This window comes from Blennius ocellaris (genome assembly GCF_963422515.1).
Source record: "Blennius ocellaris genome assembly, chromosome: 17".
Lineage (NCBI taxonomy): Eukaryota > Metazoa > Chordata > Actinopteri > Blenniiformes > Blenniidae > Blennius > Blennius ocellaris.
The window spans coordinates 6057135-6071435 of NC_137666.1; the positions used below are offsets into that span (position 1 = coordinate 6057135).

The 14301-nt window shown below is 39.3% G+C and overlaps 1 protein-coding gene across 1 annotated transcript in view; it reads left to right on the top strand.

Moving 5' to 3' along the window:
• lrfn5a (leucine rich repeat and fibronectin type III domain containing 5a) overlaps positions 1 to 13310 on the top strand; it is a gene marked incomplete at its 3' end in the record, with an annotated part of 102004 nt that extends 88694 nt beyond the window's left edge. The window contains exons 5-10 of the mRNA XM_080513492.1: positions 4741 to 4965; positions 8264 to 8392; positions 8495 to 8675; positions 8971 to 9126; positions 10085 to 10344; positions 12839 to 13310. Of these exons, the coding sequence (XP_080369618.1) occupies positions 4769 to 4965; positions 8264 to 8392; positions 8495 to 8675; positions 8971 to 9126; positions 10085 to 10344; positions 12839 to 13310 (1395 nt within the window). The 5' untranslated portion in view covers positions 4741 to 4768. The remainder of the gene's footprint in view (positions 1 to 4740; positions 4966 to 8263; positions 8393 to 8494; positions 8676 to 8970; positions 9127 to 10084; positions 10345 to 12838) is intronic.
• Positions 13311 to 14301: the final 991 nt, after the last annotated feature.

The following is a 14301-nucleotide window of genomic DNA, read 5'->3' on the forward strand; positions in this document are numbered from 1 at the left end:
ACATGTGTTTATGTGTTTTCCACTTAATAAACCACATTTTTATTTAAGAATATTTGTTACAATGTTTCATAAGCTGGACTTTTTTCCAGTTCAGGTATCTGATCATCTTCAATAGAAGTCCATGCCAATAAGCATATTGATGTGTAAGCCAAACATAACTACCAGTAATACAATGATACCTGTACAGTCAACAGTCATTATTAACGTCCCTATATTAAATTAAGCTTTACATGCTATACTCCATATAGCTGATTGAAATGTGAGTGAGCTTTGCATTAGAATTATGCTGCAGAAATGTCTGAATACGTTTTTGTATGTGCTTTCAAGAAGAAAGGCAGTTGAAATATAGACTTTGCAACCTGCCTCATTTTCTCCATCATTCAAATCTCCAGAGGATTTCTGTCTGTGTGGATTTCTCAATAGTCATACTTTGCAGTAAACAATGTTGCTCTTCTCGACAAGAGCCTGGCGTTCAGAGACCGTAGGAGAACACTTCAACATATGAAGTATTTTCCAAACACTAACATAGCTAATCTATTTTAACACAGTGAGTGCCAGTGTAAACTACCTGACACTCCTCTACTAAGAGCCCCGCAGGGTCTCTCGATGACACTTTGGGACCATCGGAGTGGTTTCCTACTTCCAATGAGACATCACTCCGTGAAGATTTCAGCTACGAGACCTCGGCTCACACCAGCCAGTCCAAGAAAAGTCCTTCTGAGATTATATTTGGGTTTTACCTCACCATTGAAGTTTCAGGTGTTACAGAATTAAAGCCAAAGCATCCTGTTTTAATCTCACTTTTGTTTTATGAAAGTAAATGACTTCACTAATTGAAACCAAGCTAAATATTTTGGAAATAGATTCCACTTCAGTAGTTGCTGAAGCATGTTGTATTGTTAATCACTTTCACCAATTCACACACCAATGGCTGTTGTCGTGCAAGATCGTATAATCATCCATTTGAAGGGATTTGTGGTTCGAGGACACTGGAGATATAGGAAGGCAAAGATGGCACAGTCTAAGCTACAACCTCATGATTGAAAGTTGAACCTTCATCCGCCCACGGTGCCGCCCCATTGGCTCTGTCTGATTTTTGATGACAGCAATAGAGAGATGAAGGCTCGGTTAAAGCTAATGACAGAGCCACAGCCTCCATTAGTTTCGAAAAGGGAAGAGAAATCCCTGGAAAAATGTCAGCCCATGTTGAACTGCAGTGATGTGGCTGCAAATCCAGTAAATGGACTGTAAAGTTCCTGATGCTGCTCCCTCCTTGGCTTTGTTTTAACTTTTCAGGTCCTAACCAGTAAGGTATTTTATAATAGTGCTCGTTCTAATATATTTATCGCCTGGTGCTATTTCCAAAGATCGGGTTGTTATGGGTCTAAAACCAGAAAAAACTAAATAAGCAAGTTTGTATTTCATTTATTGCATTTTGCTATTTGCTTTTGCTAAAGCATGTGACCTTGTGGAGGGAAAAAAAAAGATGAGACATCTTCAATCATTCCTTCTTGGCAGACTCAAAAGAGTTTGAATGTGCAAATCCTTCCAAGCCATCGTTCCTAACTGCCAAATCATTGCGCTTGTTATTCCCATGAGATCTGAATGCAACCTGAAATCAGTTTCGGTGTATGGAGCGTGTGGAGAATCCATTTGAGCTGTCTGGGGGAAGTCAGTTGTTCATCAGTGAACAAGCCAGGGGTGAAACTGGCTTTACGGAGGCAGACCTTTTGAGGGGGCCGGCTGGACCATTTTCAAAAGAGTGCATAAGGCAGCTCCGCGTCCATCTGTGAAACGGAATCGTATTTGACACACCACAACAAACAGAGCGGCTTAACTTCCTTTTCCTTTGCTCATAATCCATTGGACTGATTTGTCATTCCATTTGATCCAACTGGTCTTTACATGTCACCTCGAGGTATGCTCCGTCGTGAACTTGCAAGGCTTTTATGGAATTGATCAGACTGGCAGATCATCTTTCCCTCTAGAGTGGCAGATGTTGCTGGTAGCTTGCATCTCATGTGTGAGCGTGACAGAACACATCACCTACCTACCACACTTCATCTTCTCTCTTAAGATGAACCAGCACACATGCGCGCAGGCACACAAACGCGCGCACACACACACACACCACTCGCCTTTCCGTTTCACACCTCAGCACTCATTTTAATTAGCTCACTCTCTGATCTTTCTCTCCCTCCTCTCTGATAATTTTCACTCATTTCCTTTCAGTTTTCCAGAGTCTCTCTCACTCATTCACTCTCATTACAGTCATTTCTCGGTGTAATTAATGAGCTGATATCTGCTTTCGTGTCACTGGGGTCATGAGTGCCCTCACCCCCGCCGCCCGCCCGGCTCTCTCTCCCTCTTTGCAATACCAGAGTGATATCAGCATGTATGACTCATCCGGTGCTCTATTTAGCCGCTGCTCTGCATCTGCACTCAAACAGCAACGAAAGGAAAACCAGACATTGTATGACCTCCGACATCACGGCAGGTTTCGTCTCAGTAATGAAGTAAACAAAAAAGCGTTATACTTGAGAGAGGTGAATTGGCTAAATTAAATCTGAGCAGAGATACAATATACCAAAAACTGTAGCACTCACAGTGCAGTCAATTTGTACCATTATTTTCTTCATCATTTGATTGCAAAGCATCAGCTTCTGAAGAACAACTTAAACTGGGCAATACAATTTTATTTGTCCATGTACCTATTTTACTGCTTGAGATGAATTGTTTTGAATGATTCAAGCTGGATATGGTAACAAAATAGAGCAATATTATTATAAAACCTCCAACGGACCGCAAACAGATGAAGAGGCGTAGAACGATCACAAAAAAATATAGAAGAGTTCAACTTTGCGAAAAAGAAACTCAGAACTTTCACAAATATCCAAAACTAATGTTGAAAGATACAAAAACATGAGAAACAAATTCCCTGCACTCAATCTACCAAAAATAGATTCCATGTGGCCCCAAATGAAATAGAAATAACACACACACAAAAAAAAATACACAACACATAGACTGAAGGGCTGCAATTGAAAAAAATCTGTGAAACCTAGAAACCGGACATGGCGAGGCTTATAGTTACCATGTGGAATAAATCTCAGATCTGTCGGGTTTGGAGAGAGGACTGCCAGTCAGACTGGCAGTGTCTCTCTGGGAAGAGCAACTCAGACACTCACAGTGATGAATTAACACCACAGATGGAGGCAAAACTCAACAAGGAAGCATTTTGTGTTAACATCGTAAGAGCCTGTCAGGGGAGATGCAGATCGCAGCGGCCATAAAACACTGGTTTGTGCAGCAATGTTATTTGTTGTGATTTCAAAGAGTGACATCGACAGTGCGTCAATGAAACGTATTAATTTATATTTTTGCTTCAATAAATTGTGTTGTGTGTTATCATTAAGTAATAAAGTATCATGTTTCATATTTCACATATTAAAAGCAATAAATACATACACACACACTATATATTTTTTGATAGATAAATAGATAGATTATATTATCACTTTTAATGCACTATATGTGTAACACAATCTGATTGTATAAGATCCAGTCGATTGCTTCTTTTACTGTCTTACTTATTCATGTTGAAAATCATGACTTCAAGCTGTAACTTTACATCATGTTTGAGGAATATAAAAGAGATAATTATCCTTTATGTGTGTGTGAGAGGGTTACTTTAGGCAAAGCTCCTACTATATCACCCTGTTGAGATTTGGTGTTGTGTTGCTATATGACTGTGTACATGACAACAGATGTGTCTGTTGTTTTGTTTTGTTTGTTAGAGTGCTGTGATCCCTTTAATCCTGATCCTTCCTTGTCCTTCAAACCCCAATCAAGGTTGTCATTAATGAGCTTTTTCTCTCATTCATTCTCTCTTCATTCTTTTCAAAACTCTCCAGTAATTAACTACAAGCACTGATGCTTGCTAATGATGCCTGTGTGTGTGCGTGTGTGTGTGCGTGTGTGTGTGTGTGTGTGCGTGCGTGCGTGCGTGCGTGCGTGCGTGCGTGCGTGCGTGCGTGCGTGCGTGCGTGTGTGTGTGTGTGTGCGTGCGTGTGCGTGTGCGTGCGCACAGTTTTCTGAGCAATAAATGACTCTGAACACCTCCTCATGTTTGATAGCAATGCCTAACAATTGACAGAGATTTAATTTGTAAGGTCTTGGGCGTCATATATATACATAGTTGTTTTTTTGTGCTTGTTTGTACATCCGAATCTGGTAAGTGTAAAAGAAAGTGTAAAAGAAAAAACAGTGTTTGCTCTCAAAAGCTACAAGGTCTCAGAATCGTATAATACCAGTCATAATTCTTAATACTGCACTAATCACATTGGACAGCTACTCTTAATTCAAATACATCTTATAAGTGCAGTGGTTAATAAGTAGTCTATTATTCAAGAGTGCAATGAAAAAGCTCTGCTCGGTTGAGATGCAGATGCCCCAAACACTTCCCTTGTTCTCTGTGCTTTGCAGCAACCTCAGAAATTCATCTTTCTATTTGGACTTATGTCGTACTGTATAGTAAACATGTTATCCCTATCCTAATGGGATGCAAACCACTCCTGATCATAATTGCGCATTGTTCAGAAGGTCAGATCACATTCCATTTCATGACAAATAATCTTGAACCTTTTAAAGCACTCAAGCGTTCTCATTCGCTTCTCAGACATCATCAAAACAAAGTTTGCATGTTATTAACATCTTTCTTTGTTTCTGTCTGGCTCCCAGGTGTTGTGAGCAGGTGGAGGTGGTGACCATGGAGAGGCTGTTGCTGTGCGTGATGCTGGCAGTTGCCATGGCAGTGCGGGCACAGATCTGCCCGAAGCGCTGCGTATGTCAGATCCTGTCACCCAACTTGGCAACCCTCTGTGCCAAGAAAGGTCTGCTGTTTGTACCGCCCAACATTGACAGACACACAGTGGAGCTGCGGCTGGCTGACAACTTTGTCACAAGGTGATGGTCACATCATTAATATTACTGTTGAGAGTGGAAGCACCAGCTCACTACATCACTGCCACAACTGCTGTTGTGTAACTTAAGACATGCTGATGGTTTTCACTGGTCCTCCATAGAATAAAATACTTCTATGAAGAAGAGTACTGCCACCTTGGCCACAGAGATAGTACTATTCCGAGTTGTGCTGTTCAAAGTAGCAACCAAAATGTGTTGGTTTGACCAACTGACTGATCTGAGGTCCCATTTGCGTGACATTTTCAAGCGAAAACCTAGACTTTTGTTTTGGGTGTACCGTTTACATGACACTGGTGAAAATGCGAAAATTATTTTTTTTTATATATATATATATATATATATATATTTAATAAGAAAAATATTTTACTGCATAGCTCTTTTATTTGCTGTGGATCACTCCTTTACTGAGAAAGATAAAAAAAACAGAAGTATAAAACAAGAACGTTCTCTGTAATATATATTATAATCAGCACCAAGGAGAATAACACATTACTGAAACATATCTCCTTTGGCAGTGTCAGGCTAATAAAGAATTAATGTGATGTTAATTGTTAGTAAACGTTGAGTGAGCTCATTATTGCTTACTTTGGCCATAATTTAAGATAATTTGGAAGCGGCAGACCTGCAGTCTCTTTCTAGTGATACATTGTCATGATTTCAAAAAACTGGAGTGTCTCAATAATAGAAAAGTAACTTAATCCTCCTGACAGCAACTTGAATTGAGAGATGTTCACTTTTATGTAAAATCAACAACAACCCTTATCCAAATAAACATTTAATGCATTAGCATAACTAAATAAATATTAGCTTTTTTTCCTGGAGCTGTTGCTGTTGAGTGAATGTTTTCTGTTTGTCTCACCTGTTTTGTTGTGGATTTTTCTTGTTATCATTAGTTAATGACAATATTGTTCCTGTCAAGAAGTACTGACATGCAGATTATGGACAAGCTTCTTCCAACTAAATGATGTATATTTACCTGAACTTAATGACTGAATCAATCAGACTGACCCACACAGTGCTGACAGCTCAGCTAATGTGTGACAACAACACTTCATTCACACAGTGATGTGCATGTACATAGAGCAAGATGATTGGTAATCCAATAGATTCTACTTTCTTTTATTTTCAGTAAAAGTATTTACAGCAGGTGTAATATTTTAAAGAGTAACTAGCTGCATTGACATACTAAAGGTTAAAAACACTGCAACACTTTTTATTATAGACTTTAAATGTAACACCACAAATACAAAGTTGAGGCCATTGCTGCTGTAAACCTCTATTTCTTTGACAGTCATTGGTTTATGGTGTTGCAGGAGTGTGCACGACATACCTTTATATTGCTCATTTGCAGAACTCAAACCAAAACCAAAAATGTGCCCCAGATTGGGATATGGCAGCTAGTCTCGATGCATATTTGCTAATAAAGGCAGAAGGTCATCTATTATGGTCATCATAACTCCCTGAAAGATAACCTTTCATACCTCTGTATCTTTGTTGCTCATGTTCAGTTTTGTTTATGTTCCTCATGAAGCATTAATATGGAGCTCCAAAAAGCACAGAATAAAATATGGAGTTGAAAATGTTGGTGAAGGAATTTATCGGACATAGTGGAGCGTTCCAGCAAACAAATCTGCATTTGAAAAACTGCAGAATATGGGAGATTATGTGGCACAAAGTCAAAGCTGTGGGGAAAAGGAGAGCAACAGAAGTGATTCCGAAAAGATTGTGAGATCTCGAAAGGGGTACAACTCAGACGATTTCTAATAATAGAGTCTGCAAAAAATAGTCAATGCCTCTCACCACAATAATAGCAGCATGCCTGCTGAGAGCTGGGTCGATTTGTTCCTCCTTTGCAAACACCTTAAAAACAGGCACACATGAAAATTGGAAATGTTTTCAGACATTGTAAAAGAAATGTGACTTACTCGCCATGCATAAACCCCTCCCAGTATTTGTCATCTGGTAGATACTGTGTATTATTTAGTCAGGCCTGATCCTCAATGATGTGGTGTTTACTTAGAAAACTATCCTCAGTAGAAAAGCCTCCACAATGTGTGTGGAATATCAAGTTTACTCATGTGTTTATGTGCGCAAACCCATACTAGATCAGGCCTTAGAACAGGAATGTTTACTTTATATTTTTTGTTACCTCTCAATTTCAATTCATACACACACAAAAAAATAAAAAGAAAACATCTGCAACAAATAACAAACGGGAAGACCAGTGGGGCTATCTCCTTCCATAACTACCATTCTGAAATTGATCTACTGGTAATGCTACTAATCTGTCTTACATAACTATGTCTGCAGACAAATAAACAAGGAAGTAAATATATTACCAAAACTAAGGTGTAGTAGGTTGAACTCAATTACACGTATTCTAAATTGTTGTGTATAATGTTTTTTGGATTCAGAAAGGTACAGAAATGCTATTGAAATTGTAGTTGATGACAAATATATTAAGAAAAAAGCCAGAGATCAGGCTAAGACTATCTACTGGATATCCACAGGTTTGGAAATGTCTATATTGTATTTAAAAGTAGTCACTTTTTGATTGCAAGCACACCACAGTAGCTCTTAAGGTTAGGGCTAACCCTATATCACCTCGAAGATTAAAAGTTCTGATGACTACTTCTCTTTTAGGATGTGTAAAATGAAAATATACATAATAATATGTAGGATTCTGTTTAATCTGAATGTATTGAAATGAACAAATGTCATCATCACTATGGTGTCTTCAGGTAAATATGTCTGTATCTCCATTGAAAAGGTTTAAGTAGTTGAATTTGACTTTTCTTTTCAGGCTTAAGGCACATTATCTGCAAGCACCATGATGAAATTAAATTGACTTGGGTGTTAAAAAAATAAATACAAAAATCAGATGACAGAGTAAGTCATGGTCAGTTCATCATCAGCCGAGCAGCTCAAGGCTGTCTCCAGATGCCACTGCAGTTTCAAGCGTCAGCCGTCTGATCCTCAGCCTTCAGAGAGAGAGAGAGTTGTTCACGCTCACAAATATTGAATGATCTCACCAGGATAAAAGGAATGCCGTATGTGAATGCTGTTTTAGAATGAGCTTTGGCTTTAAATATTAAAGGAGCTTGCCCCATTTCCCCTTTCAAGTCTACTGTGCATTTGAACCCTATTAAAAGACTGACAAACATGGGGAATGCTGATACAGACTCTATCAGTTCTGCTGCAGAAATGCTCAGAGTAGAACACATGTACTACTCCTGCCATGTGCTTCTTTTCTGATTTCGCTGTTTTCCTATTTTCACAGTGTAAAAAGGAAGGATTTTGCAAACATGACACGACTGGTGGATCTAACATTATCAAGAAACACCATCTCCTACATCACACCTCATGCCTTTGCTGATCTGGAAAACCTCAGAGCTCTACACCTCAACAGGTACGACTTGACCACATACACGTGTCATGTCATTTGTTTCTCCTTCCTGCTACAGTTCCAGCCTTTTAAGACTCGCTTCTTCTCCTCTTTGACCTTTCACAGTAATCGGCTGACGAGAATAGCCAACGATACGTTCAGCGGGATGTCCAAACTTCACCATCTAATTCTGAACAACAACCAGCTGGTGCTGATCCATCAGGGAGCATTCAATGACCTGTTGGCGCTGGAAGAGCTGGACCTTAGTTATAATAATCTAGACTCTATTCCATGGGATGCCATCCAGGTCAGGAGCTTTTTGAACTGTGTGACCATTTCCAGGCCTGCTTGGCTCGAGGCTACTGGGAAAAGAAAAAGCTTTCAGGCAATTTAAACTAGTTAAAAGATCTTAGGATCTGGGAGAATAAACAAATAAGTGTATATACAGTACATACAGCACAAATATTTTTTACTAAAGAAATTGTTACAGGCTCAGCAGATCTGATTAATGCACTGAAAATATACTTACTGTCATTACTGTTTTTAGTCCATTCATCACTCACAATGAATCACTTTTTTTTTTCTTTTTGTCCATTGTGCAGAGAATGACAAGCCTCCACACATTGAGTTTAGACCACAACATGTTGGACTTCATTCCAGAGGGAACCTTCTCCCTCCTACAGAAACTCAACCGACTAGATGTGACCTCTAACAAGCTGCAGAAGCTACCGCCAGACCCACTGTTCCAACGAGCACAGGTATTCTTATCACGTTCAAACACAAACCTTGAGTACAGCCTGCAACACAGCAGTCGAGCATTACTTAGCTCGAGTCGAACAAAGCTGGTGTAAGAGCTAAAAATAGTGAGGGGCACTTATTAGATTAGATCAGACTTTATTAATCCCACATGAGGAAATTCAGTTATCGTCTCCTCTGATTATAGCAAGTCAAAATATGTAAACAGGATTTTGTCGCATAAATATACATTTCTGCATCCAGTACAAAAGCAACATTTAGCTGTGACATTGCCTAAAGGAAGGGTGCACTACCTAATACAAAAAAAAAAAAGAAAAAGGCCTGCACGACTTCCCTGAGGAAGTATAAATTCAGGCCTTGTTTGCACAACAATGATTTCAAGTTAAAGCTTTCGTAGCTGTTTGGGTGTCCGTTGACAGGACAACGGTGCTCAAAGTCACTGAAAGCCCAGCTGTAACTATTTGACAATGCTCCAACTCCGTGGAAACAGGGGAAAACTGAACTTTTCTGAATCGCTGCTACTGCACAAGTACACTACAGCCATATTAAACAGTTCTTCTGCATATGTGCAAGAACATCACCAATAACAACAATGCCGGCCAGCAGAGTGTTCATAATATTATGAGACTTGTTAATTTTATAATTGAGCGTCAGCCAGACAAGCAGTCCAACTTCACCGTCCGTCTTTATGAATGACTGTCTACATGCTTGACCAGTTAAATTCGTGTTTGACTTTCTAAACTAAACCAACATTTCGTGTTAAATTTACCCCAAATCATTTTGTTAAATTATGAATATCTCACATGAATCATATTTTATTTTAATATTCATATGTAATATACACAATACAACTCCTCGATTCCCTCACTTCAGACTACTGGTTAGTCCATGAATTAATCAAATGGGCTCTGACACAAAGATTCTTGTTTTCCTAATTCCACTTTTTCACAACTCCTCCAGGTCCTTGCCACGTCAGGGGCCATGACCCCCTCGTCATTTGCGTTGTCTTTTGGTGGGAACCCTCTCCATTGTAACTGCGAGCTCCTCTGGCTGCGAAGGCTGAACAGAGAGGATGACCTGGAGACTTGTGCCACGCCACAGCACCTGTCAGGCCGATACTTCTGGTCCATCCCTGAGGAGGAGTTTCTCTGCGAGCCTCCACTCATCACCAGATTCTCCCATGAGATGAGGGTTCTGGAAGGGCAGAGAGTCGCGCTTAGGTATCAGTTGTTACACAAAATGCATGAAAAAAAAAAAAGTGCTCAGAGTGAATGAAAAAGCAAGAGTCGGGTTTTCATTACATGAAATGCTTCTGCTATTATCGTAGTACTATTTTCCTGTCCGTTCAATTTCTCTTACACACAAGCACTCAAGAACACAAACAGCCCAACTGTTCAATGATGCACAAGACAGGAACATTACGCAAAAGATTTGGAGCAGGACAAAACTAAATCAAGACAACAGGTCTGAGAGATGATGATTGCCTCATTTGCATATATATTGGTCACACACTTTCAACCATGATAGATGTTATGTATCAAAACATGAAAATATGATGAAAGTGAGAAGATAATAAAATGGGGCAAAGACAATAGATTAATTGTTAATATTCCTCGCTTTTTATTGTACCTCATCTTTGGATTCATGTATAGGAAATGAGTGACGATTACCATGGGTCAACTTAACCAACATGAGCTTTTTCACCCAATTTGGCTCATGAATGGCAAAAGTCAGGACTCATTGGCATTTTTATCATTTAATTTTGCATTGAGCAGACCATATATACGCACTAAATAAAAAGTACAAATATGGGTCATTTTCATGTGTTGCTCAATAATCTTGACTTCCTTTAATCCAGAGCCATCTCTTTTATGTGGTAGTTTATACCCTATATTCAGATATTTAACAGTAAGTTCAGCTGAAGCCATTGGGACTAATCTAGGTCTCTTTACCACCAGAAATTCTTAGCAGAGATGAAGCCACATTTTGGCCCTCTCACATACAGATAAAAAAAAAAGAAATCGACTTTCATACAAATTGTCACAGTCCATTATCCTCTTGACAACTCCAAAGAAGCTGCAATGTCCTAAATCAATTATACTGTCAAATTAGCTCTTGAGAGATAATGTACATCAGACATTGGCATTTTAGTTTGGGTTTCTTTCTAATTTTCTAAATTGTCTGAAGATAAGTTAGCTGAATGAACAACTTTTCTTCATATATTTTCTTGTCCATGTGTGGTTAGAGGTTGGTGACAACCTCGCTGCTGTTTAGTCTTCGTCTCAGTGTTGCTGGTGGTTGATCATATGAGAGCAACTTGAGACAGATGGCAACTACCTCCAGCCTATATAAGACCCACCTCATCTTCCTGGCAAATAGCAGCACTAGTTTACTCAACCTTTACTTCTTTATGTATTATTTTATGATAAAATAACATAATTATTTAACATTCTTTGTTATGAGTTAGTCCATAAAGCGTACTTGTATATGTAATTGTATACAATGGCTTTACTTGTCACAAACCTTCCCAGCAATGGTCTCAGGAAAGCAAGTTACTCTGTTGTTGCTCAGGCTGATTTAATCTCATGGCAGTTGGAAAATATTTGGATCACTGTGATTACTGTATTATAAAAAAAAAGGAGAAAAAAAAAGAAATGTATGTAGCACTAACAAGGGTATTGTATGTATCTCCCCACCAAGTCTATCTCTGTCTTTCCTCTCCTCTCCTCTCCTATATCCTTTCACCCCACCCGGTCTGCAGAATGCCGCCACCTCTGAGTCTGGTTTCTACAAAGGTTTCTCCCTGTTGGGGGGAGTTTTCCCTTTCCACAGTCGCAAACAAACGTGCTTGCTCATGTGGATATGTTGGGCTTTTCTATTTTCTTTATAAAAGCACATTGGAATGACTGTAATGTATTTAAAAATTTACTTTTTTAATTAAAAAAAAAAGATTTTCAACTGCAAAAAAAAAAAAAAGGAAAGCAAGTTACTTAAACTTTAACTGATTGACTTTAATTTCTGAACACTTATGGTAGTGGGGGAAAAAATACTTGTTTGGACAATATTTGGGATACTATAATTCTCATCAGATACAAACAAAAACAGAATGATGAAGAAATTGAGCTCATGATACTTATCCAGCCCACATAGTGGTCTTTTTTTAAATTGTTTACACACTGAAGAATAAAATATCTGCAGATTAATTAGTGTATTCCTCTAGTCGTTTAGAATTTCTTTGACAATTTATATGTTTCTGTATTTTAGTTTTCGTGCTCTGGACTGCTTCAAAAAGGTTTTCTGGTGTAAGAGAGGAGAGTTTGTTTTGTTTTTTGTAGCATTTCATTGCATTGCATGTATAGAGAATATATTGGATGATACAGTAAAGTCCATAAAAAAGGATCATACTTCATTCTTTGAATTTTTATTAATATATGCACTCATTTTGCCTGTTGTTCAGCCTCAAGGGTTTAATATGCTTTAGCCAAAAGTTAAAGCCAAAACTAAAAGCCAAAAGGCTTTTACTGAATGATTTTTCTTCCAAGTCCATTATAAGTCCAATTCATGTGTCCACAAGCTTCCACATTGACTTTTCCTTCTACTCCAAGAGGGAATCCAGAAACATCTGTCCACCAGTGCTCTGCTTTTACTGTACAGCTGACCCCATTCTGTCTTACTTCCAGTAAGTTCCACTCCACTGATTTGCTTTCCTTGCAGGTGTAAGGCAAGAGGAGATCCAGAGCCAGCCATTCACTGGATCTCTCCAGAGGGCAAGCTGGTGTCCAACTCGTCGAGAACGCTTGTCTACACCAATGGGACGCTGGACATCCTCATCAGCACTGTGAAGGACACGGGTTCATTCACCTGCATCTCCTCCAATCCCGCTGGCGAAGCCCACCAGACTGTTGACCTGGTGATTATAAAACTCCCCCATATCACCAACAACACCAATAACATCCAAGAGCCGGACCCTGGTTCGTCGGACATCTCCACTTCAACTCGAGGCGGTGCCAACGGGAGCAACGTGACAGGAGACGTGAAGGGTGGGGTGGACAAGAGGGTGGTGACGGCTGAGGCCACATCATCGACTGCACTCATTAAGTTCAACTTTCAAAGAAACATCCCGGGAATCAGGATGTTCCAGATACAGTACAACGGGAGCCAGGACGACTCGCTGGTTTACAGGTGAGATTGACAGCAGTGTCAATACGTAAGCGTGACGTTCATCGCAGTGGAGTCAGACAGTTGACACAGTGGAAACTGAACCTTGACGTGCCCAATGTGGAGGGAGAGAATTACCTAAGTCTGACCCGTATAGATTAGATTACATTAGATTCGATGCAAATTTAATGAACCTTTTGGAAAATGTGATCACAGGAAATGGAAACAGGACAAATTACAAAACTGGGCTGGATTGAAAATGGAAAGCAACCTGGGTGCTACAAGATTGTGAGCAGAAGAGCTTACGGAGGGGTTTCAAGTTAACTAGTAGCATAAGTGTGCTTAGAGGGCTCCACTATAGAGCACTTATGTGCACTATAAGATAATTTCAAAGTTGCTATGGGGTACCGTGGTGTCAGTTGTAGGAAGCAACACTGGCACTACAGGATCATTGGAAATAGCTTGTAGACATCAACAAGTCATACGTTAAAAGTGCAGTTTCCTATTCACACTAACAACAGATTATATACAATAATTATATATTTTAAATGTCAAGAGCATAAAGGAGTAACAAGGTTGAAACACAAATTAGTCATGACTCACACAAACTGAACAATGTAGGCAATACCTTGTCTGAATAGTTTGTGGTAAAAATGGAAGGAAAGCAAAGTGAGGTAAGAAAATTTAAGTTCTTCTCAAACACTGGTAAAAACTTACGTTGCAGTCAAATCCACTGACTCAAACTAGGACAGCCTTGATGGGGACGGCTCAGCGAGCCTCTCTTGACTCTTGCTGTTTGTTCAGGATTACACAGATGAGATTGATCTCACAGGGAGTTATTTTGACTAAATATTTGCTCTAGTGAAATGGGGGGAGGGCATTAACATATATGTACAACTCCTGCAGGGAATTATGCCAGCATTATCTACTTGTCATATCACCACTAATCCCCTGTACATTTTTCATCAATAGACAATATCATCAGGAAAGCAGAAAAGCATTCAGATTGACGGGTCACA